Source organism: Columba livia, chromosome 6 (assembly GCF_036013475.1).
Source record: "Columba livia isolate bColLiv1 breed racing homer chromosome 6, bColLiv1.pat.W.v2, whole genome shotgun sequence".
In the NCBI taxonomy this organism is placed as follows: Eukaryota; Metazoa; Chordata; class Aves; order Columbiformes; family Columbidae; genus Columba; species Columba livia.
Genome location: NC_088607.1, coordinates 17,895,952 through 17,922,365, shown reverse-complemented (window position 1 = coordinate 17,922,365; position 26,414 = coordinate 17,895,952). Strand labels below are relative to the sequence as shown.

General features: G+C 43.9%; 2 protein-coding genes across 2 annotated transcripts; both read left to right on the top strand.

Moving 5' to 3' along the window:
• The first annotated feature begins 469 nt into the window (after window positions 1-469).
• Window positions 470-7,772, top strand: LOC135579767 (cytochrome P450 2H1-like). The gene is made up of 9 exons (XM_065067310.1): window positions 470-755; window positions 2,143-2,305; window positions 3,038-3,187; window positions 4,247-4,407; window positions 4,800-4,976; window positions 5,408-5,549; window positions 5,840-6,027; window positions 6,282-6,423; window positions 6,912-7,772. Exons 1-9 carry the CDS (start codon window positions 576-578, stop codon window positions 7,091-7,093), a joined length of 1,485 nt encoding a protein of 494 aa, XP_064923382.1. The 5' UTR covers window positions 470-575; the 3' UTR covers window positions 7,094-7,772.
• A 9,152-nt stretch (window positions 7,773-16,924) lies between these two features.
• LOC135579766 (cytochrome P450 2H2-like) lies at window positions 16,925-25,637 on the top strand. The gene is made up of 9 exons (XM_065067309.1): window positions 16,925-17,215; window positions 18,579-18,741; window positions 19,524-19,673; window positions 22,147-22,307; window positions 22,717-22,893; window positions 23,314-23,455; window positions 23,746-23,933; window positions 24,312-24,453; window positions 24,799-25,637. Exons 1-9 carry the CDS (start codon window positions 17,036-17,038, stop codon window positions 24,978-24,980), a joined length of 1,485 nt encoding a protein of 494 aa, XP_064923381.1. The 5' UTR covers window positions 16,925-17,035; the 3' UTR covers window positions 24,981-25,637.
• Window positions 25,638-26,414: the final 777 nt, after the last annotated feature.

Genomic DNA, 26,414 nt, shown 5'->3' with positions numbered 1-26,414 from the left:
GATCAGAATTTGTTGTTGATAAAGGACGTCATTAGGACCACAAGAGAATGTGGCCTCAAGTTCCTAACCAATGGGTTCGTGCACGAAAGAAAATATCTTTGACAGCCCATTACCATTAGCTGAGAGACAAGAGATATATAGAGAGAGGAAAGAATGCATTTTTGATATATAAGGATATGTGCCTGGGTACTAGAAGGGCTGGCAGACATCAATCTCTGCGTGAGGGCAAACAGCAAGAGTTTAAGCATATACATAGCAGCTACACCTTAAATATTTCTGCATTTTGAGTTTAACAGCATTAGAACATCACTTCTTTAGTCCTACTGGAATGATTACCCAACAAAACACAAGCTGGAGAGGAAAAATAATCAGTGTGCAAACAAGGCATTCGTCCTTAGTTCATTCATTCTTATCTTGAAAAGATTAATAAGTAATCTCATTTCTCAGCAGGAATAAGGAGGGACTATTGGCTGATTTCAGTCATGTGCTTTGATATGACAGCATATATATAAGCTGGGATCTACAGATCCAACATCAGGCTCTTCTGACACTTGACTTCTCACCCTCAACCCACCATGGAGCTTCTGGGAACGACCACTATTTTCTTGCTGGTCTGCATCTCATGCCTTCTTCTCTTTACCACATGGAGAAGCACATCACAAAAACAGAAGCAGCCTCCTGGTCCTACCACACTCCCCATTGTTGGAAACATCCTCCAGCTGAACCTGTCGAACTTGCCTGAAAGCTTGAAGAAGGTAAGGGGCTGTCTACTTCTTTCTGTGTTGTCTCCACTGCATGTGAATCAAAGATTTACAAGAGAGTATCAGCTTAATTCACAAGCTTAAATTCCATTGGCCAAATGCCAGACTGCAATAGAAACAAAAGATTTCCCAGAAACACATGCTTTTCAAGTCTATATATTGCAATAATCTATAAATCTACATCTACATCTAAGCATATATATTGCAAGACCAAGTCTAGATATTTGCAGTAATCATGCTCAAAATGAGTCCTCTGCTGACCTCAAGGCAGTACTGTAATTTGCCATGGATTTGCAATAAAGGCACTGATGCTGTTGCAATATTCACTAACCTCCTCCTCTACCCAACTCCTCACCATGCTGGTAAGATGGCCTGGACCTTTTTTGGGTAGGACCCTCCATTGTGCTGCCTCTGCTCCCCAGCAGATAGGTAGGATCTCCTGGCACTAGAAGAAGTGAGTGAAGGGTTTGAAGCAGAACAGGTTGGAGGTGAATTGTGCTGTCCATTCCCTCCCCTCCCCTGGCTGATGTCACCCATCTGTCAAACAAAACCTGTGTGCTGCAAGGCCTGGGAGGGGACAGGTGGAGGGAGTTCAGCTGGTGTGTCTGTTCCTATGGGGATTGTGAGGGGATTGGGGCAGATGGGTGGGTATGGCAAGTGTCACTGGGTTCTGTAGAGCAAACTTGTGGTGATGGCTGACATCACTGTGTGTGTCATCAGCCGCACACGTACCCATACAAGCTGCTTTTTGCCCTGGTGCTTGTGAACATTGAGAATCATGAGCACCCTCTGCTTTGTTTCAGTCGTCTGGGTGATTCAGTTTCCCACAATAAAACACCTGGGACTATAGCTAGTTTGCTCTTCCAGAGTGAGCAGGAGAAGAAGTGTTCCAGGTCACACCAAGAACCTTTCTGCAGTTGTAGCCAAAAGCAGATGCCTGGGAAGTTAGACGACATGATTAGTCCAAGGATGCATGGACTCTCTGCTAATATACTGGCCCCATTGCGAGAGGTCTGTGGCCCAGGAGATTTTAGGGACAGCTGTGGTGTCTGTGTGCTCAAAATCCCTTTAGTCACTTGTTCTTGAGCCTCTGTTATCTGTTATCCACAAAAGGCATTCTTAGCCCCCTGAAAAACTATGTCCTTTTCTGGGACTTGGACTTAACACCTCACCTTTCCATTCATGTCCCCTAATTCTTGCACAATTTACTCTACCCCTGGCTGTAATTCAGAGTTGAAAGATCTCTGCGCTGCTGCTAATTGGTGTCACACGTCAGCAATGTTGGGACAGTGGCGTCACCCCTCCAACCCCTTCCCTTCAAACTTCTTTTCATGTGATTAACATTCAGACATGTTGTTCTCTGTGTTCCTCTTTCCTACAGCTCAGCAAGGAGTATGGTTCTGTCTTCACTGTATCTTTAGGCCCACAAAAGGTTGTGGTGCTGTATGGCTATGACGCGGTGAAAGAAGCTCTGATTGATCAGGGAGATGACTTTAGTGGAAGAGGCAATCTACCACTATTTAAAAAACTCTTAAAAGAAACAGGTATGGCCCTGGTAGTGTGAGTGTACAAAGCATACAAAGCAGTGGAGGAGGTGGATTTCATATACTACATTAATGCATTCAAATTAGCAGTAAAAAACTAAATGCCTAACTTATTACTTACTGGAGAACAGTTTGTGGTCCTAGGTTGGTATCACTGAGCAATCTTCTATTTTCAGCATGCTCCAAATTACGGCTAACACTTTGTTCATTAGATGTGCCTCTAAGAACTTACGTGTTTTTCTCCCAGATAATACAGGCTGTCCCAGAAAGGGTCACATTCAAGATTGGGCCCTGAGGTTATTCACCAGGGCAGTTCCAGGATGGCATATATCCTATTCCATGGTACTATGGTACAGCATCAATGATACTGTCAATAATTATATGCTGTTTGAGGGTGCAGCATAGCAGAACATTTAAGAAGTTATGTCAGTGCGAAGACCATGGGCTTGTGGCCGAGATCAATTCAGTACTAGTGTTAACTTCTCATTTACATCCTATTGTAGTTTTTCTTGTTCTGAGAAGAAACTCGGTTTTACTCAAAGTGCTGTGACATATGGATGAGACTTAACACCAGCAGAGTTGCAGAGAACTTGCATTCCTGGGCATATAGCAATTGCAGTGTAACTTCACAAAGAGGTGGTTTTGTATCTTGAGCACTTACTGTGTAGCATCCCATTCAGGGGAAAAAAAAAAGGTTTCTTCGTAGAGATGTATTTTTCCTTCCTGTGTCAGGTGTTGTGACCAGCAATGGGGAGACCTGGAAGCAGCTCCGACGATTTACACTCACCACCCTGCGCGATTTTGGGATGGGGAGGAAGAGCATCGAGGAGCGAATCCAGGAGGAAGCTCATTTTCTGGTGGAGCGGATCAGGAACACATGTGGTAGGACATGGAGTTTGTGCTTGCTGGGAAACCCTGCATGTCTGCAATGAGACAATGAGGGGTGTAGGGCTCTTTCACCCAAACTATGACCCAAGAAACGGACACGTGGCTGGGAAAAAGCAGATGGATGTTAAAGGATGCTGGAGGGTCACTGTCTCCTATGAGCCACTAGAAGATTTAGTCTGGTTTCAGAGATAAACATTCCTGCTACAAAGCAGGGAAAACACTCTCACCTCCATTGCTCGTATTTTTTCACTAGCACAATAACACTGACTTTCCTAAGTTCTGCTGCAAACCTTAATCTCTGCCTCACCTTGTTACAGCATCAGCAAGTACATACCAGCTCTGATGAGACATCTGCTGAGTCCTCAGTGGCCAGGGAGGCATCAGTGCTGACAAGTTGCCATTTTCTGACTCCTTGTTTTTCTTTTAGGATTTTAACCCTTTTCATGTTGTTGTTTCTCCTCTTGAAACCTTGAGATGAACTCTATCATAGCCTGCAATTAAACCTTTCCTCTCTTTCTTTTTGGGTCCGATCTCATTTTTTTTTTTTCTCTGTAGTCCTCTTTTTTCTGTATTCCTCTTCTTAGAATCTTATGTAGCTGTGCTATCAAAACTAGACTTTGATCACTGGAATCCCTAGGATAGGGTTACACAGCTGACATTACGGTATTAGAGTTCACAAACAAGTTGTGATAACCTAAAGACAGGGCTCAGGCAAAGTCCTTATGGTTTCACTGGGGTTTGGTGGGAATCATTAGGCCATTTCTAATAGGCAGGCAGTCTATAAGGGGGACAGGCATGTGTCAGTTGAAGAGGAACCAAGCCACTCAGACCAATGACCTGAGAACAGGACAAAAGAGACACTGAAACCATTCAAACAGGGAAGTTAGGTCACCTCAAGCACAGAACAACAAATCAGACAAGCCCTTCACCATCCTTTCAAAGGACTCTCAAACTCTGGATCTCAAGAGGATGCAAAACTTCCCTGCAGTGTCAGAGAAGGGGATGATGCCTGAAATACTGAAAGCAAAACACCCTTTGTTGTTGTTGTTCCAGCACAGCCCTTCAACCCTGCCAACTTCCTAGTCCACGCTGTTGCCAACATCATCTGCTCCGTCATCTTTGGGGATCGGTTTGACTATGAGGATGAAAAATTTATAACTTTAATTGACTTGATGGATGAAAACAATGAGCTCCAGTCCACTGTACAAGCACAGGTGTGTACATTCTTATGTAAATAATAAATATGTTAAGGATTATAATATTGTCTTGATAAATACCTATCCATCTTCAAGTGGAGTAAATTTTAATAAATTTTTGAAAGCCAAAAAGGCAATTAAATAACCTATTCCTGTTAGGTTTTTTTCTTGTCTTATGGAATTGTCATTTTATGTTCAAATAACACTATCATTTCAAAAGTTTCCGAAGTGCAGTCTATCCTTTAATAGAGTGAAACCAGAAAGGAAAAGGCATTAAAATCCAGTTGAATAATACAGACCTACTCTTCCAAAAGTCTTCAGTTGCCCCATTTTAATAGATACAGTTAGGGGAACATTGTATTGCATCCACATTAATCAGAATGTGCTTTTCCATCATTTTATTCTTACAGATATACAATTTCTTCCCAACTGTCATGGACTATTTACCTGGGCCTCATCAAAAATTGATTAAAAATACTGAAAAATTTTACGAATTTACTTTAGGAATCATAGCAGAACACCAGCAAACCCTGGATCCCACTTGTCCTCGTGATTTTATTGATGCTTTTCTTAACAAAATGCATCAGGTAATGTAAGAGCAAGAGATTTCTTGGATTCTAACAAAACCACTGCTTGAATCCCAGCTTCTTTTCAGTTGTGGCAGGGCACAGGGCTTTTGCAAATACAGAGGGGAACTTCCTTTTCTTGGCACATCAGCTTCATTCTATCCTATTTTCTTATTAAGAATATTTAAAGGTAGAATTAAGAGTACTAGCTAAAGTTCAGAATGTTGAAGATGAATCTGGTTGATGTAATTCAATGCTCCTCCCAAATTAAAAAAGGTTCATAATATTATGTAGTAAAAGAACCATAAATGCTGCTGTTCTGGAGAGCGAGTGTCATATTTTTGAAAATATATTAGATGTGTTTAGAAACATACATTGTGGGTACAGAAGATTCCTTTTTAAACAACAGCTTAACTGTGTCATTCTAAACATTCTTCCAAATCTTCCTCCAGGAGAAAGGGAACAGTCACTCAGAATTCACCACTGAGACCTTGAGCAGAACCACACTTGACTTGTTCCTTGCAGGAACAGGGACCACCAGCATCACACTGAGATATGGACTTCTGATTCTCCAGAAATACCCAGAGATAGTAGGTAATAGAAAAGGAAATAAAGAATTTAAACTTTTTAAGAGGTCCTGGGATTCATTTGGACAGTTCCAGTCACTGCCCTACGTGGCAATTTTCCCCATCCCAAGGAAAAAAAAAATTGCAGTGTAGAAATGTCTATTAGTCTTGGTTACACTCACAGGGGAGAGATATCAGTAGTAAGTGTAGTCATATATTCCTGCTGCTCTAAAAGCAAATTTTGCTGTAGATATGGGGAGAGATTTAGTCAAAGAGATGGAGAACTTGTCCATTTAACACTTACTTCTCTCCTAACAGAGAGAATGCAAAAGGAGATTGACTGTGTGATTGGCCGAGACCGAAGCCCCTGCATGGCAGATCGGAGCCGGATGCCCTACACAGATGCTGTGGCCCATGAAATCCAGAGATTTATTGATTTCCTTCCATTTAACGTCCCACATAGCGTGATCAAAGACATCAAGTTCAGAGATTATTTTATCCCCAAGGTCTGTTCCACCATGTCTGAGAAACGTCATAATCTCTTGCAAACAATAATGCGCACAATTCATTGTATGGTGTGTGATTTTCAGAAACAATGAAATGAGAAAAAGAGTTGGAATAATTTTGTTTGGAAAGGGATTCTGGAAGTTATTGAGCCTTTTCATCCTCTATGTGAAGAGAAGATACATCTTTCTATTTTTTTCACATACGTGTAGCATGTCTCCGTTTTAATTTTCTTCTCTTCTCTTCCTTAACTCAGGACACAATGATATTCCCAATGCTGAGTTCTGTCCTACATGATAGCAAGGAATTTCCAAATCCAGAAAAATTTGACCCAGGACATTTCCTGAATGCAAATGGTACCTTTAGAAAGAGTGACTACTTCATGCCATTTTCTGCAGGTAAGACCTCTCTCTATTTCAGACCTTGGACTATCCTCTCCTAGAATCTCTCTGAAGATTTTAGTGCCTTCCTCACCACAGTCAGTACAGCGATGTCTGGTGATCTATTATACTCGTCATTTCTGGGCAGCTCGAAGCCCTGTACTAGAATCTCCATTGACTTGTTTAGCAATCACAGAAGCTACTCCAATGCGCTCTTCAGGAAGAGATGTGTGAAGTGGGACTCAGCCAGGCAACCTGTCCCTCTGCAAAATTAGCACCAAACAGCAGAACGTGAGAAAATGAAGCCTTCAAATTGGATTTGCCCACTAAGCACTCTCATTGTTCTGGACACTTAGCCCCTAGTTTCATTCATTTCCCTCCCCAAAATGCGGCAGCGCTGCCTCTCCATTCCGAGATGTGTGAACTTTGATGGAGCAGTGGTTAAAAATAAGTTACCAGCAAAATACTCCACGGTCACCTCACTTTTTATTATTTTTTGCTTGCAGGAAAACGTGTCTGTGCAGGAGAAGGTCTGGCCCGGATGGAGATATTCATATTTTTGACAGCCATCCTGCAGAACTTTACCTTGAAGCCCACTGTGGATCACAAGGACATTGATATTTCCCCTATAGTCAGTGCTCTGGCAAATATGCCCCGACCTTATGAGGTCTCTTTTCTTCCACGTTAGCCAAGTGAAGACAGTTGACAGCTCCCAAACTCACAAAATCTCTGCTTGAATGATAGTGATTTCCCAGTCTGCTGAGACTGTAACACGCAGATCATTTGCTAGATACTTTCTGGAAGGAAAGGTGTTTAGGAAAGAAAATTGTGTGTTGCTTTTACAGTCACCACAGCCAGCTCTAGGCAGAGACAGAGTAGGCAATAGCATCCCGAAGGAGACAGCTCCCTGTGCAAAATCATACAGGCTCTCCTCTGCACTGACTCACCTACCTCAGGTTCCTGGCTGGCTCCTGACATCCCGACCTGTCAGGGAGTGTGGACCGGTGCTCGGAGAGCCCTGCTGCTGCTGTCCCTCTCACTTGATCCTCTCAGCACAGCAGGAACAGAGGTTTGTCCTTCAGGGTTTCCACAAATTTTGCTTGAGGTACCTCTGTCCTCTCTATTTTCAGCTTGTTTGTGACCAATTTATAAATGTAAGCATTAAACAATGGGGATTTTTTTCTGATAGAGGATGATCATCTACTGTATTCTTGCCCCACTACATATTGTCTCCTCTGGTGGGGATGGAGTTTATCAATGACTGGGCAGATGGGTCCTCTCGTGCAAATTATAATGAATTCTTGCGAAATCACAATTTATATTGCCAAATAAAGAAGTAGCACACAGTTTGGTTGCTTTTTCTGATATCCCAGAAGAACACCTGTTAGTCAAAAACCTGCCTCCACAAAGCTTATTCTCCCAAATGCCTTCCAGGTCTTGTATCTTTCAGACTGTTTCATTTCACTCATTTATGTGACATGTACTATGGCTTGAAGACTGAGCTGGCCAATGACCTATAAAATTTCCATTCTCACTAAGAATCATAGATTGTCCTGAATTGGAAAGAAGGACCCACAAGGATCATTGAGTCCAACTCATATGACAACCCCACAGATCACACCATGTGTTTGAAGGCATTGTCCAGTCTCTTCTTGAATACCGTCAGGATTGGAGCTGTGACACCTCCCTGGGGAGCCTGTTCCAGTGCTCCACCACCCTCTGGGTGAAGAACCTTTTTCTCATGTCCAAACTAAACCTCCCCTGGCACATCTTCCTGCCATTCCCTCACGTTCTCTCATTGGTCACTAAAGAGAAGAATATGGTGCCTACCCTTCCTCCTCCCCTTATGCGGAAGCTGTAGACTGCAATGAGGTCTCCTCTAAGCTGAGCAAACCAAGTGACATGAGCCGCTCCTCATACGGCTTCCTCTCCAAACCCTTCACCAACTTCATAGCCCTCTTCTGGACACTCTCTAGTAGCTTAATAACTTTGTTATCCTATGTTGCCCAGAACTGCACCCAGTGCTCCAGGTGAGGCCGCACCAGTGCAGAGCAGAACGGGACAGTCACCTCCCTCGCCCAGCTGGCAATGCTGTGCTGGATGCACCCCAGGACACGGTTGGCCCTCTTGGCTGCTAGGACACACTGATGGCTCATGTTCAACTTGCTGTCGACCAGAACCCCCAGATCCTTCTCCACGGAGCTGCCTGGCTGCATCTCATCCCTCAGTCTGTATGTACAGCCAGGGTTGCCATTTCCCAGGAGCAAAATACGGCACTTGCCCTTGCTGAACTTCATGCGGCTGGTGATTGCCCACTTCTCCTATTTGTCCAGATCCCTCTGCAGGGCCTCTCTGCCCTCTAGAGTGTCAACAGCTGCCCCCAATTTTGGGCCATCAGCAAACTTATTAAGCAATCCCTCAAGTCCTGTGTCTAAGTATTTTATGAAGACATTGAAGAGTGCTGGCCCTAAGATGGATCCCTGCGGAACTCCGCTAGTGACTGGTCGTCAGCCCGACATAACCCCATTTACTAGAACCCTTTAAGCCCGCCCGTCAGACGATTGCTCACCCACTGCATTGCGTGTTTACACAGCTGTGTGATGAACATCTTGCCTGTAGTTGCTGGGGTCATCCCTGTTAACCTTCTTGCAGACTGGGACAATGTTTGCCAGCTTCCAGTCTTCTGGGACCTCTCCAGATTCCCAACAGTGTAGAAAAATCACAGAGACAGGTCTCGCTATGACATTAGGCAGCTCTTTAAGCACCCTTGGATGAATCCCATTAGGTCCCATCAACTTGTAGGGATCTAGCTGAAGTAGCAGATCCCATACAAGTTCCAGATCGATTGGGAGTTTATTGTTCTCACAGCCTCGGTTTTCCAAGGGTCCGTACGACATCACTGCATGTACTGAGCCCAAACCAACTCTGAACATAGGACCATATTTCTTCCTGAGCAGAAACAATTTTACAAAAAAATAACATTGCTTTTAAGTTACAGCCGCTTGCCTGGGCAAGTTGCTCTTCAGCTGCAACATGTGTCCTATGAGGGGCAAAGGAAACGGGCCAAGAGGCAGCTGCCCCGATTCAGATATCTCCCCCCACACTGAGCACACAAGGAGGCAGACAATGCACACCAGCAAGAAAATTACTGTGGCTCCCAGGGCTTCCATGGCAACATGGAACAGGGCTGTGGGATCAAGAGGGGCTGAAGCTGCATCTTGGAAGACTCACTTTATGAAGCCTACAGCAAAAATAACAGTGCAAATGTAACCAATGGCTGCTCTCCTTTCCTCTGGGTTAAACATACTAATTAGAAAATCATCACTTGCTGCCAACAAACTTGCATGAACAGCTTTTTCAGCGTCAGCCTTATAGCACTGTAACATCAGAAAGACAAACATTAATCATTAACAAACCTTGTATTAACCAATCTTGTCATACTTTCATAGCACACTTGTCTTCTGCATATTACTGTTGACTACATGCTTGTCCTGTGCTGCAGTACTGCAAACACAACAGTCTATGTATCTATGTAAAGAATGAGGAGCCCATTCTGAAGGCTGTGGACCTATCCGCATAGTACTGCACTGAAACTTGGATGACTTCAGAATCACTTGTTAGAGCAGCTGAGCAGAAATATCTTGAGGCACCAGGGGAAAAAATCCTCCTCTGGAGCTGAACTCCTCGGTTCCTGCTTGAAGAGCTGGAGTTGCCAGGCTGATTTGTATCCCCTGGTTTGCAGGTGCAGTCCAAGTCCTCAGAACTGCGTTGGCTCCAAAGCAGTTGTACAGACCACTTGGATGAGACACTTCACACCTTGACTCTCCTCTGTCAGACCTCCCTTTCCTCTGCTCTCTCCTGTGTTCTTATCTTCAAGCACCTGCTACTGTCTTCTCTTTTCCACCAGGAAATACTGCAGAAGACAGAGATTTCATCTCTCCCTGTACCTCTCTACTTCCTCTGGAACTTCTCATGGACTCTCCAGGTGAAATGTTTGAGCAGCAACCAAGCGCTGCCTCTGCTCTTGGACTATACGTTTCCCCAGTACAGCGCTGTTCACAGACACCCTGTGATGTCTCTTCTGTGGTGCTGCCCTCCAAGGACCTGCCATCCTTGCCATGATTTGGATTCTGCCAGACACACAAGGGCCTGCAGGCAGAGAGAGGAATAGTTACTGAGGGACAGAACTGGGAACACAGCTGTCAGCGCTCAGCCTATTTGCAATGCCACTGTCACACCGTCTTCCAGCCAGCCAGGGAGTCAGTCACTAAAATTCCCTCCCAGTCAAGAGTCACTTATGGGACAAGCTCCTCTGCCCAGTGCTGCTTCCTGGAGGTGGGATACTCAAGGTTTGGGAAGGGATTTGCTATTTCTTAGCTCTCTTACCTGAAAATACTAGGTACTTACTGCCAATGCACAGTTAGATGGATTTCCATCTTCAGAGCTCCTGGAGGTTTCATCGTTGTACTTTAAAAATACCATGCTATTTTCTACACATAAAAAAGCAACTTTTTCAACAGGAACACAATTTGGTCCTTGCTTGGCTTTTACTGCTTGATCTTGTAGAAGTTTCTTCTGCTGACACATCGCCCTCTGGTATCCCTGGTGCAATCCTGTCAAGGAAACGTCATGAGTGGGAAATACCACATTACTTTTCTTGCAAATTCTCTGTGCCTCGACCACACCGATTCCTTCACCTTCCAACAGCATGCAGGGTTGCATGTGGTGAGTGGATCTCTTCATCACAGCAACTATCAAATGGACCTGTTGATTGGAACAAGACATGGCTAAGCCAGCACTTGTACAAAACCAAAAGAAAATACAGGTGTCACTGGAGTCTGTTTTAACCTGTTCTTGAGCCAACTCTTTACCTTCCTGTAAAAACAGAAACCAGACACGGGGCCTCTGTCTGTGAAGAAGAGGGATGGGGCAGGCCAGGAAACTCCAAGCAGACTGAGCATTCTCCAGATGAGGTAAGTACAGAAGGAACAAGGTACAATGGTTTAACTTTCATGTGACCTTCTTTTCCTATTCAGTGTCACTCAGTGCCCTTGGCCCCCTCAACCTTGAGGGGTGAGGAGCTGCTAACAACAGCTGCATGGATGCTGTCTTAGAGAGCACAGTTCCAATTTCAGGCATGACTCTGATAGCAACCTGTGCTATCAGACATATCTTTGGAGACCTGATTAGGGCTGACAGCTAATACATGTACTCTGAAGTGACATTGCGTACAGTCAAAATCTGCTTATTGACAAATGCCCAGTGTTCGGCTGAGCAGAGGTCGAACTCTGGCCCTCGTGCCCCTGAGAATGCGTTCTTGCTTACCTAGTACTAGCCTATCCTTGAGTTTCTGCCCAAACACTCTGACAATCCTGACATCTAACTCCTGTCTTAGGAAAACTTCTACTGGGCTGCTGTCATGTTCATACCTGCCTTTGGCAACACAGCATGCTCCAGGCACACATTATGGAAGGAAAGGTCTTGCTGCTGCAGGATGAGCTTGATACATTAAGCTACGCTAAAGAAGCGTAAGGCAACTGCCTCCTTCTTTCTATGAGGAAAGACTAGCAGCCCTGAAACATGTTCATGATCATGTGCCTCCCAACGGTCGCAAGATGAAAAGGTTCCCTGCTGGGCACAAGGCAGTTGGATGTGCTAGAGGGTGAAAACAGAAAACAGAGAGGCCAGCCACTCCATTCTTCTTGGTCACTTCCTGAATTTACACAGCAAGTCTGCTCTTATGATCCCAGGGACAGTGAAACCTTCTTATTATCGAACTATGGGGTGTGGTATCCTAACTTGAATCTGAGCAGTGTGTGTTAAGAAAATAATGTTGTCTGGGACTCACCATAACACAGAGCAGGGCTGCCACACATCCACTGCCATACCTGGCTTATGTCTGTGGAGTTTGTCTCCCGTTTTGAGTCTGAGCACACGCTTTACATATGAAAACAGTGGACTTGCAACTATATTGGCAGTGAGCATGTAATTCCTTGGGCTACAACACTGTCACCCCTTCATCTTGGCTTCAGGGCCAGCTGCAGCCCTGCAGTGGAGAACAATCCCTCCACGTGCCAGCATCTGCTCTGTGCCTCTGGCACCATCTTCCCAGAAACTGCTGGGAATTGAAGAGATCACTCAGCTGGAGGATTCGTGCTCTTGTTTCAATCCTAGAACAACCTGCCCTGGAAAGCATTTCAGTGGCTGGTCAGCTCTAGATGATGTCCTACCAGTATCTCTCCCCACTTCTTCCTCCTCTGCAGCCCACAGTCTTCTGCAGGCTCCCAGATGTGGAGCTGCTGCCCTTCTCCCCAGAGACCTGCTGCTCACAGGCTGCACCCTCATCCTGCCTTTATTCTGACACATATTGTCTTTTCACGCTGTATACTCACTACCCCCAGGCAGTTCTTCCTTACTGACCGGGTTTTTGTGTTGAGCTTTCCTGCTGGCAGCAACCCGAGACCTCTGGCCTCTGACACGTCTCCTTCGAGGAATGACGATGACAGACCCGTGCTGCTTGGAGCTGCTTTCCTGGGGTCACATTTTACCTATAGCCCACTCTCAATATGGCCTGCAAGTATGTAGCCTGTGACCCATTCAAAATTCAGGATCTGCACTCGCTGGTTGAGCTGATGATTTCCTGTCTTAATGCCTCATTTTCCCAAAGGCAGCAGTCGACAAAATGTATTCAGATGGACTCATGGAAAGCTGAACCAGTTACTCTGCCTCTGATAGTGGCACAAACCACAGTGTCGTAAGGGTAAATCTAGTACTGAGGCTGGGGCATGGAGAAACTCGATTCTGACTTAGGAAAAACACTTTGCTATTAAAAGACAGTGTGGTGATGTTCCCTCTTCTTCTTTTTTTTCTTTTAGTTTTCTTTATTTAGGCTGAAGTACTTTTAGGCAGGACTTCAACATTAGTTGATCTATAGTTCCCCTCAAGTTCACTTGGATCAAATAATAAATCATAGTCCTTCCTTGATTGCCTGTGGTCTGAAGAGTCAATGTGCATTGAAAGGTTCAATGAAAAGGGTCATGGTACATAGAAGGGACTAAATGAGTTCATTACTTAAAATTTAGCCAGCCGATTTGTACTGGTAACTCCGACATACTTGTTCGCCAAGACCTTGTGAAATATCAGATGGGCTTTCCAGTGTGTCAGGTTAGTTCTTATTTGCACTTTGTTTTTATTCCAGAGGCTGGACCATCTGAGCTATTGAACACTAACAGAATGTGTTGTACTGTACCACTTGTGTGTCACTGTGTATCTTTGGCCTGGACACTGCTGGGGGATTTCCTTCAATGTGAGTGACAGTCACACAGGAAGAAGGCAAGAGTATGGGCCCACAGATTGTTTTATATTTAATTTTCAATTTTTCTTTGAAATGTCATGTATTTCATACCTCTCAAGAGAGGAAAACAAATCATATCTGGAGGTCTCCTCTTTCACTATTCTAAACAAATTTAAGCCAAAGGATATGGGACATCCTATTGTATCACTCTAGGGATTTCTTGCCTGATACACAGGAAATTGCTGTAGCCTGACTTTCTACACAATGAACAGGGACGCGGCATCACCATAGTGAAGAATCTTCCTCCACCACCATCTTCTTGCTAAAACAGTCCATTGCTGGTTGTGCCACTATGGTGGGATCACTTCATAGGGCTGTTCTGTTTCCTTGCTTTTCTCCTTGAACTTCCCAAAACACTCTGCTAATTTTGTGCTACTTCCTCTGGCAGGACGGAAATCATAGTGAAGCCGTACGTTACATCAGTCGACATTAGCGTCAGGTGTTGTTTTTTTCAGCTTTTAAAACATGATTTCTCATCTGTCTTTCTTATCACTGTAGTTACTTGAAAGCACTAAGTGTAGCCAAATATTTTGTTCCTTGATGATTGCTGAATTTCTCTTCAATATTAAATTGACAGCTGGGGCAATGATTTCCTCATTATATGCACTGTTTTCAGTAAATATACTCTATCTCTAGTTATATTTTCTTTATCTTTTTCTTTTTCTTTTGTAATGATGACAGTTTTGCCTCTGGCTAAGGCCGTAGCCCAAGTTTCAGTAGGTCTGCCCTGTGGTGATCACATCTCTGTTGTGCACATCTCATGAAGTTGCCCCTTCACTTCTCCACCTCGCAGGGCATGGACCTTTGGCATGACCTGCTGTACACCATGGTGGTTCTGCAGCTGGTTCCAGAGGAGCTCCACTGCCCGTGCAGCCAGCTGGGACCCGCGGCTCAGGAGCCCCGCTAAGCTCAGCCACCTTCTTGGCAATTGGACAGACTTCACTTCTGTGCCTCTCTTTTACCATGGGACACTGGGACAGACTTTTCCCTTTTCCTGACATTTTTTCTGCCTGGAATAAAGAAGGGTCTCTTCTTTCCTAATGCTGATCATAGTCTAGAGCTAATCATCTTGGCTTTATCCAAAGATGGTGGGTTAGAGCAGCAATAGAGTGATTTACTGTTGGTGGAGTCACAGTACAGGTCACAGAAACACTGTTAGCAGCTTAATTTCCTCACCCTTTTGGAGACTAAAGTGTTGATTTGCTGAGTCTTGCAAACAACTGATGAACTTCATTGACTTCATCCTTTTCAGCTCAGTTATGTTCATGTGAGTTCATGTACTAATATTTAACCAAGCCTTTTGAGCTAGCTGGTCAAAAGTCATTTCTGTGATCTGAAAACTAATGATGTGGTTTGTATCTTATCTCTAGTAATAGTGTATCATGTTACTAATATTGTTGATACACAAATTGTTGAATTTTGAAGTAATCACTGAACCTTAATACATGCTGCTCATGGCAGATGCTTTATTAAATTGCTGCCAGAAATGAGGCAGCGGTTGATATTGGGATTTTCTACAAGGCACTAAGGAAAGTCCAGTCTGAAAGTAGGACGAGTTCAGCAGATGAGATTATGTTATTCACAGCAGAACAAGCAAGATGATTTCCACTCGCTACTCTGTTATTCTATTCAATGAAAGTGTTTGAGTGAAATGTCACATTCTAATGTACGGATATTGGTGTCTGTGGCTGGATGTGCTGGATCATGACTGTAGTCAAGCCAGCCCAGAATCCTGTCCCAACAGTAGCTTAAAAATGAGTTGCCAAGGAGCTGAATCAAACCATTGCAACCACAGAAGAAAATGCGTTTAGACTGCTCCAGCCTCCAGTGATTCCTAAACATTTGGTGATATCTTTCTGTTTGAGTACTCTCCACTAATTTTTCTCCCATTAAATTGTCCAGATACCTTTTGGACATGTACATCTTTCAAAATGCTGTTCCACAGCTCAAGAGCATGGCGTGTGAAGAACCACCTTCTTCTGCCTGTTTCAAACCTGCCAATTGCTATGCTTGTGTTTCGTAGCCCTATACGGGAGGAGAATATGAGCAGTCATTCAGTTCATACAGTGGCATCCCACCCTGACAATTTGACCTCAAATTCACAAGAGCTGAGGCCACAGCATCTGCTGTCATACCCCACTGGGAAAAAAACAGACTCTTTCAGGTATTTCTTCTGAATGTGAACTGTATCAGGATCTGTCTTTTCTACTCAATTAACTCTTTCATACTCAGATAATTCTTGTCTTTCTGTCGCCAGAGGTGATCCAAGACCTTTGACAGTTAAATCTCTTGCCAGGGAAACTCACGGATCCCACCCAGCAGTTCTGGCTTTATCCCAACACCATCTCAAAACTCTTCATGGCTTATGCAAGTAATGAGATCAAGAACAAAAAAGCCATGTCTGGATGTAGGAGTCACGCTGCAAGCAAAGACCTGCTTTTCCAGTGCATTGGGTTTCACAGCCATTCTTCACCCTCAGGGCTGCTGATAGAAGAAGGCAACGCACCTCATCTGCAAAAGTGAAGGAAAATGCAAACAGCTTGAGTTTTTCCTTGATGACAATAAAAATGATGGTTCTCAACAATATGGCCATCCATCCCGACATGGCCCAGAAGGCCCCTCTCAACTTCACCCATCTGACCACTTCTGGTTTTAAATACACTTGGTCCACAGTATTCAGAGCATTGCCCTTGGACCAGAATTTGTTGCTCATAAAGGACGTCATTAGGACCACGAGAGAATGTGGCCTCAAGTTCTTAACCAATGGGTTCATGCGGGAAAGAAAATGTCTTTCACAGCCCATTACCATTAGCTGAGAGACAAATAAGAGATATAGAGAGAGAGAAAAGAATACATTTTTGATATATAAGGATATGTGCCTGGGTACTAGAAGGGCTGGCAGACGTCAATCTATGCATGTGGGCAAACAGCAAGAGTTTAAGCACATACATAGCAGCTACACCTTAAATATTTCTGCATTTTGAGTTTGTTTAACAGCATCAGAACATTACTTCTCTAGTCCTACTGGAATGATTACCCAACAAAACACAAGCTGGAGAGGTAAAATAATCAGTGTGCAAACAAGGCGTTCGTCCCTAGTTTATTCATTCTTATCTTGAAAAGATTAATAAGTAATCTCGTTTCTCATCAGGAATAAGGAGGGACTGTTGGCTGATTTCAGTCATGTGCTTTGATATGACAGCATATAAATAAGCAGGGATCTACAGATCCAACATCAGGCTCTTCTGACACTTGACTTCTCACCCTCGAGCCACCATGGAGCTTCTGGGAACGACCACTATTTTCTTGCTGGTCTGCATCTCATGCCTTCTTCTCTTTACCACATGGAGAAGCACATCACAAAAACAGAAGCAGCCTCCTGGTCCTACCACGCTCCCCATTGTTGGAAACATCCTCCAGCTGAACCTGTCAAACTTGCCTGAAAGCTTGAAGAAGGTAAGGGGCTGTCTACTTCTTTCTGTGTTGTCTCCACTGCATGTGAATCAAAGACTTACAGGAGAGTATCAGCTTAATTCACAAGCTTAAATTCCATTGGCCAAATGCCAGACTGAAATAGAAACAAAAGATTTCCCAGAAACACATGCTTTTCAAGTCTATATATTGCAATAATCTATAAATCTACGTCTACATCTAAGAATATATATTGCAAGTCCAAGTCTAGATATTTGCAGTAATCATGCTCAAAATGAGTCCTCTGCTGACCTCAAGGCAGTACTGCAATTTGCCATGGATTTGCAATCAAGGCACTGATGCTATTGCAATATTCACTATCCTAATCCTCTACCCAACTCCTCACCATGCTGGTAAGATGGCCTGGACCTTTTTTGGGTAGGACCCTGCTCCATTGTGCTGCCTCTGATCCCCAGCAGATAGGGAGGATCTCCTGGCACTAGAAGAAGTGAGTGAAGGGTTTGAAGCAGAACAGGTTGGAGGTGAATTGTGCTGTCCATTCCCTCCCCTCCCCTGGCTGATGTCACCCATCTGTCAAACAAAACCTGTGTGCTGCAAGGCCTGGGAGGGGACAGGTGGAGGGAGTTCAGCTGGTGTGTCTGTTCCTATGGGGATTGTGAGGGGATTGGGGCAGATGGGTGGGTATGGCAAGTGTCACTGGGTTCTGTAGAGCAAACTTGTGGTGGTGGCTGACATCACTGTGTGTGTCATCAGCTGCACACGTACCCATACAAGCTCCTTTTTGCCCTGGTGCTTGTGAACATTGAGAATCATGAGCACCCTCTGCTTTGTTTCAGTCGTCTGGGTGATTCAGTTTCCCACAATAAAACACCTGGGACTATAGCTAGTTTGCTCTTCCAGAATGAGCAGGAGAAGAAGTGTTCCAGGTCACACCAAGACCCTTTCTGCAGTTGTAGCCAAAAGCAGATGCCTGGGAAATGAGGCAACATGAGTAGTCCAAGGATGCAGGGACTCTCTGCTCATATACTGGCCCCATTGCCAGACAGCTGTGGTGTCTTTGTGATCAAAATCCCTTTAAGCACTTGCTTTTGAGCCTCTGTTATCTGTTATCCACAAAAGGCATTCTCAGCCCCCTGAAGAACTATGTTCTTTTCTGGGATTTGGACTTAACACCTCACCTTTTCATTCATCTCCCCTAATTCTTGCACTATTTACTCTACCCCTGGCTGTAATTCACAGTTGAAAGATCTCTGCGCTGCTGCTAATTGGTGTCACATGTCAGCGATGTTGGGACAGTGGCATCACCCCCCCAACCCCATCCCTTCAAACTTCTTTTCATGTGATTAACATTCAGACATGTTGTTCTCTGTGTTCCTCTTTCCTACAGCTCAGCAAGGAGTATGGTTCTGTCTTCACTGTATCTTTAGGCCCACAAAAGGTTGTGGTGCTGTATGGTTACGATGTGGTGAAGGAAGCTCTGATTGATCAGGGAGATGACTTTAGTGGAAGAGGCAATTTACCACTGACTAAAAGAATCTTAAAAGAAAAAGGTATGGCCCTGGCAATGTGAGCATACAGTGCATAGAAAGCTCATCCTTCAGTGTTTCAGGAAGAAAGCTGAGAGGGCAGTGGAACAGGGAATGGTGAATTTTATAAACCACATGAATTCATACAAATGCAGTAAAAGACTAAATGCCCAACTCTTTACTTGGATCCTTGAGTAAATGGGACCCCTGGAGAAAAACCCAAGGTCCCAGGTTGGCTTCACTGAGTGAATTTCTATTTTCAGCATGCTCCAAATTCTGGCTAAAACTTAGTTCATTAAATGTGCCTCTAAGATCTTATGTTTATTCTCCCATTTTAAAAATATTGACAATAAATGTACAGCTAAGGAACCAGCAGAATGAAAGTCCACAGCGCTACAAAGATGCAATAACATAGGCTGTGCCAGCAAGGGCCACATTCAAGATTAGGCCCTGAGGTTATTCACCCTGGTATTTCCCAGGATGGCATTTATCTGGGTAGACAGTACTTATTCCATATGCTTGTGGTCAAGATCATTTCAGTACCAGTGTTACCTTCTTGTTTACATCCTAACCTAGTTTTTCTTATTCTGGGAATAAATTGATCCATATGCTGTGACATATGGATCAGATTTGACACCAGCAGAATTGCAGAGAAGTTACATTTCTGCGCATATAGCAATTGCAGTGTAACTTCACAAAGAGGTGTCTTTGCATGTTGAGCACTTACTGTGTAGCATCCCATTCAGGGCAAACAAAACCACAAACACTGTTTCCTCATGGAGGTCTATTTTTCCTTCCTGTGTCAGGTGTTGTGACCAGCAATGGGGAGACCTGGAAGCAGCTCCGACGGTTTACACTCACCACCCTGCGCGATTTTGGGATGGGGAGGAAGAGCATTGAGCAGCGAATCCAGGAGGAAGCTCATTTTCTGGTGGAGCGGATCAGGAACACACGTGGTAGGACATGGAGTTTGTACGTGCTGGGAAACCCTGCATGTCTGCAATGAGACAATGAGGGGTTTAGTGCTCTGTCACAGTCTATTCAGTGATGGACTTGTGATGGTTCATTTACCTTGATCTCAAAGCACAAAGTTAAGCGACCAAAATGCCAAGGTGTTATAATTCAATGAAACAGTGTTGCTTTATTATTTTGCCTGTAAAGTGGCACGCAATAGCAAGAGTGTAGAGAAAAGGGAAAGAAAAAGAAAAAGAAAAAAGAAAAAGAAAAAGAAAAAGAAAAAGAAAAAGAAAAAGAAAAAGAAAAAGAAAAAGAAAATGAAAATGAAAAAGAAAAAGAAAAAGAAAAAAGAAAAAGGTAGAAATGAGGATTTTGATTACCACCACTGAATCGCAAAGGCGTCCCTCTGGTCTCCAGTCCTGTATAGTCCTGTCGGTCTTGCATTGTGATCTGGGTTCCTCCGGTGGGAAGATCTTAACAATGTCCAGTTGGGAGTCATCTTTTATGTTTCTTCACTCCACCTTGCTCCCATTGTTTGAGGCCAATCTCTGCCGTTGTTTCACAATCCAGGCTTAACTGCACAGGACCAAAAAGTCCCCGCTTTGCTTGCCAGGGCCAAACTGCGCCTGCGTTGCCTCTCATTCAGGGGTGTCTTCCTGGCCCGTTGGGTGACCTCAGGACCCTTGACAAGCTTCTGGGCATACTCTTCTTCATTGGCCTTTGTTTCAGGGAGGAGGTGGTGGTTAGTTTGGCTGAGGCAGCAGGTGAAGTCCATACAACAGCCATTGTCACTTGTAGCCCCCGGGGTCGGAGAGACCTGTGCAACACAATTCTTCTCCTCAGGCCTCTCTCCAAGTCATTATCCGTCTGTTCTTTCTGCCGGGGCTTCGGTTCTCCTAGTCCCTGATGGCGAATGTTTCAGGCAAATACTCTTCCATCTTCAGACTGACTCTTAGAGGCTGTTTGACCAAATCTATGACCCAAGAAGTGGACATGTGGCTGCTCTTTCTGCTCCCTGCTCCAATAGGCAAAGTTGTCACTGCTGGATGTGAGTCAGTCAAAGGCTCTGGGACATTAAGGAGGGATAAATATGGAAGACTAGTGTTGGGAAGCAGGCCTTATCCTGTTCTGCTTGAGGAACAAGACAGGAAGTGGTAAAGGGAATGGCTTGGCCCCGAAGCTGAGGGTTTAGTGCAATTCAGCCATGGAGATGGGGCTGGACACTGCCACATAACCTCCCAGTGTCAGTGGGGGCGTGCAATGGGAAGAGGGACTATAAGCTGCTTTTGAAGGCATGGTGTGATGCATTTTCTCATAATATATAAGACAATGTTACTTCCAAGCATTTCCCCTGAGAGTGGCACAGTACCGGCCCGGAACACAGGCTTTCTTTCCACAGTGTGAGCTTATTCTGCCAAGGGGAAAAAGCAGATGGATGTCAAAGGATGCTGAAGGGTCACTGTCTCCTATGAGCCACTAGAAGATTTAGTCTGGTTTCAGATAAACATTCCTACTACAAAGCAGGGAAAACACTCTCACCTCCATTGCTCGGATCTTTTCACTAGCACAGGAACACTGTCTTTCCTAAGGCCTACTGAAAGCCTTCATCTCTGCCTCACCTTGTTACACCATCTTTTACTGTGTACTGAAAAGCTTTGCAAGCACAATACATATAACCGAAAAGTATAAAGCCCTTATTTACTCTTAATGCAAATAAGAAACATTAATAGCTAGGACTAGTTATCTACTAGGCTCAGCATGAACATACCAGCTCTGATGAGACATCTGCTGAGTCCTCAACGGCCAGGGAGGCATCGGTGCTGACAAGTTGCCATTTTCTGACTCCTTGTTTTTCTTTTAGGATTTTAACCCTTTTCATGTTGTTGTTTCTCCTCTTGAAACCTTGAGATGAACTCTATCATTGCCTGCAATTAAACTTTTCCTCTCTTTCTTTTTGGATCCAATTCCTTTATTTTCTTTTTTTCTCACACTGTAGTTCTCTTCTTAGAAGCTTATGTAGCTGTGCTATCAAAACTAGACCTTGATCACTGGAATCCCTAGGATAGGGTTACACAGCTGACATTACGGTATTAGAGTTCACAAACAAGTTGTGATAACCTAAGGACAGGGCTCAGGCAAAGTCCTTATGGTTTCACTGGGGTTTGGTGGGAATCATTAGGCCATTTCTAATAGGCAGTCTATAAGGGGGACAGGCATGTGTCAGTTGAAGAGGAACCAAGCCACTCAGACCAGTGACCTGAGAACAGGACAAAAGAGACACTGAAACCATTCAAACAGGGAAGTTAGGTCACTTCAAGCAAAAAAGAAGAAATTAGATAAGCCTTCACCATCCTTTCAAAGGATTCCAAAACTCTGGGTCTCAGGAGGATGCAAAACTTCCCTGCAGTGTCAGAGAAGGGGATGATGCCTGAAATACTGAAAGCAAGATACCCTTTGTTGTTGTTGTTCCAGAGCAACCCCTCAACCCTGCCAACTTCCTAGTCCACGCTGTTTCCAACATCATCTGCTCCATCATCTTTGGGGATCGGTTTGACTACAAGGATGAAAAGTTTTTAACTTTAATTGACTTGCTGGATGAAAACAATGAGCTCCTGTCCTCTGTACAAGCACAGGTGTGTATAGTTTCATTCAAATAATAAACGTGTAAATGATTATAATAATGTATTGATAAATATTTATCCATGTTATTTATGTTATATTGGAATGGATTTACCTAAACTGGGAGAAATTTTTTGAAAACAAAAAAGGCGGTTAAATACCCTGTTCCAGTTGTTTCTTCTCAACTTATGGAATTGCTATTTTATGTCCAAAGATCGATATCATTGCAAAAGTTGCTCCAGTGAAGCCTATACTTGAACAGAGTGAAACCAGAAAGTAAAAGGCATTAAAATCCAGTTGAATAATACAGACCTACTCTTCCAAAAGTGTTCACTTGCCCCATTTTCATAGTTACAGTTAGGGGAATATTGTATTGTATCCACATTAATCAGAATGTGCTTTTCCATCATTTTATTCTTACAGCTATACAATTTCTTCCCAACTGTCATGGACTATTTACCTGGGCCTCATCAAAAATTGATTGAAAATATTGCAAAACTTGATCAATTTGTTCTAAGAATCATAGCAGAACACCAGCAAACCCTGGATCCCACTTGTCCTCGTGATTTTATTGATGCTTTTCTTAACAAAATGCATCAGGTAATGTAAGAGCAAGAGATTTCTTGGATTCTAACAAAACCACTGCTTGAATCCCAGCTTCTTTTCAGTTGTGGCAGGGCACAGGGCTTTTGCATATACAGAGGGGAACTTCCTTTTCTTGGCACATCAGCTTCATTCTAGCCTCTCTGTTTCCTTACCAAGATATTTTCAAGGCAGAATTAACAGCATTAGCTGAAGTTAGGAAAGCTGAAGATCTGGTTGATCTAATTCAATGCACCTCCCACACACAAAATAGTTCGTAATATTGTTTAGTAGAAGTACCATACATGCTGGAGAGTGTCATGTCTTTGGAAGGACACTCAATGGGTTTAAAAACATACATTATGGGAACAGAGATTTCCAGTTTAAACAAACTGCTTAGCTGTGTCATTCTAAACATTCTTCCAAATCTTCCTCCAGGAGAAAGGGAACAGTCACTCAGAATTCACCACTGAGACCTTGAGCAGAACCACACTCGACTTGTTCCTTGCAGGAACAGGGACCACCAGCATCACACTGAGATATGGACTTCTGATTCTCCAGAAATACCCAGAGATGGCAGGTAACATAAAAGGAAATGAAGAATTTAAACTTTTTAAGAGGTCCTGGGATTCATTTGGACAATTCCTGTCACCACCATATTTGGCAATGTTCCCTATCCCAAGGAAAAATATATTTGCAGTGTGAAAATATCTATTAGTCTTGGTTATACTCACAGGAAAGAGATATCAGTAGTAAGTATAGTCATATATTCCTGCTGCTCTAAAAGCAAGTTTTGCTGTAGATATGGGGAGAGATTTAGTCAAAGAGATGGACAACTTGTCCATTTAACACTTAGTTCTCTCCTAACAGAGAGAATGCAAAAGGAGATTGACTGTGTGATTGGCCGAGACCGAAGCCCCTGCATGGCAGATCGGAGCCGGATGCCCTACACAGATGCTGTGGCCCACGAAATCCAGAGATTTATTGATTTCCTACCATTTAATGTCCCACGAAGTGTGACCAAAGACATCAAGTTCAGAGACTATTTTATCCCCAAGGTCTGTACCACTGTGTCCGAGAAATGTCATAATCTCCTGCAAACAATAACATGTTCTATTCATTGTATGGTGTTCAATTTTCAAAAACAATGAAAGGAGATAAAGAGTTTTGTTTGGAAAGGTATTCTGGAATTTATTAAGGCCCTCCCATTGTACTTAGGAAAAAAAAAAAAAAGAAAAGGAAAAAAAAGATTTATTGAGCCTTTTCATCCTCTATGTGAGGAGAAGATAGAGCTTTCTATTTTTTCACCTACATGTATTCATTAAGTATTCATTTGAAGCTGATTCAACTCTGACTACCCTTCTATTCAGCTCTGGGAATTTCCAAATGCTGCTTTGCTTTAGCATGTCTCCGTTTTATTCTCTTTCTTAACTCAGGATACAATGATATTCCCAGTGCTAAGTTCTGTCTTACATAACAGCAAGGAATTTCCAAATCCGGAAAAATTTGACCCAGGACATTTTCTGAATGCAAATGGGACCTTTAGAAAGAGTGACTACTTCATGCCATTTTCTGCAGGTAAGACCTCTCTCTATTTCAGACCTTGGACTATCCTCTCCTAGAATCTCTCTGAAGATTTTAGTGCCTCCCTCACCACAGTCAATACAGCGATGTCTGGTGATCTGTTATACTCATCATTTCTGGGCAGCTTGAAGCCCTGACACCTTCAAACTGCCTTTGCCCACTAAGCACTCTCATTGTTCTGGACACTTAGCCCTAGTTTCACTCATTTGCCTCCCCAAAATGCGGCAGCGCTGCCTCTCCATTCCGAGATGTGTGAACTTTGATGGAGCAGTGGTTAAAAATAAGTTACCAGCAAAATACTCCACGGTCACCTCACTTTTTATTATTTTTTGCTTGCAGGAAAACGCGTCTGTGCAGGAGAAGGTCTGGCCCGGATGGAGATATTCATATTTTTAACGGCCATCCTGCAGAACTTTACCTTGAAGCCCACTGTGGATCACAAGGACATTGATATTTCCCCTATAGCCGGTGCTCTGGCAAATATTCCCCGACCTTATGAGGTCTCTTTTCTTCCACGTTAGCCAAGTGAAGACAGTTGACAGCTCCCAAACTCACAAAATCTCTGCTTGAATGATAGTGATTTCCCAGTCTGCTGAGACTGTAACACGCAGATCATTTGCTAGATACTTTCTGGAAGGAAAGGTGTTTAGGAAAGAAAATTGTGTGTTGCTTTTACAGTCACCACAGCCAGCTCTAGGCAGAGACAGAGTAGGCAATAGCATCCCGAAGGAGACAGCTCCCTGTGCAAAATCATACAGGCTCTCCTCTGCACTGACTCACCTACCTCAGGTTCCTGGCTGGCTCCTGACATCCCGACCTGTCAGGGAGTGTGGACCGGTGCTCGGAGAGCCCTGCTGCTGCTGTCCCTCTCACTGCATCCTCTCAGCACAGCAGGAACAGAGGCTTGTCCTTCAGGGTTTCCACAAATTTTGCTTGAGGTACCTCTGTCCTCTCTATTTTCAGCTTGTTTGTGACCAATTTATAAATGTAAGCATTAACAGCGGGGGTTTTTTTCTGATAGAGGATGATCATCTACTGTATTCGTGCCCCAACACATACTGTCTCCTCTGGTGGGGATGGAGTTTATTAATGACTGGGCAGATGGGTCCTCTCCTGTAAATTATAATGAATACTTGCGAAATCACAATTTATATTGCAAAATAAAGAAGTAGCACACAGATTGGTTGCTTTTTCTGATATCCCAGAAGAACACCTGTTATTCAAAAACCTGCCTCCACAAAGCTTATTCTCCCAAATGCCTTCCAGGTCTTGTATCTTTCAGACTGTTTCATTTCACTCATTTATGTGACATGTATTATGGCTTGAAGACTGAGCTGGCCAATGACCTATAAAATTTCCATTCTCTCTAAGAATCATAGATTGTCCTGAATTGGAAAGAAGGACCCACAAGGATCATTGAGTCCAACTCATATGACAACCCCACAGATCACACCATGTGTTTGAAGGCATTGTCCAGTCTCTTCTTGAATACCGTCAGGATTGGAGCTGTGACACCTCCCTGGGGAGCCTGTTCCAGTGCTCCACCACCCTCTGGGTGAAGAACCTTTTTCTCATGTCCAAACTAAACCTCCCCTGGCACATCTTCCTGCCATTCCCTCACGTTCTCTCATTGGTCACTAAAGAGAAGAATATGGTGCCTACCCTTCCTCCTCCCCTTATGCGGAAGCTGTAGACTGCAATGAGGTCTCCTCTAAGCTGAGCAAACCAAGTGACATGAGCCGCTCCTCATACGGCTTCCTCTCCAAACCCTTCACCAACTTCATAGCCCTCTTCTGGACACTCTCTAGTAGCTTAATAACTTTGTTATCCTATGTTGCCCAGAACTGCACCCAGTGCTCCAGGTGAGGCCGCACCAGTGCAGAGCAGAACGGGACAGTCACCTCCCTCGCCCAGCTGGCAATGCTGTGCTGGATGCGCCCCAGGACACGGTTGGC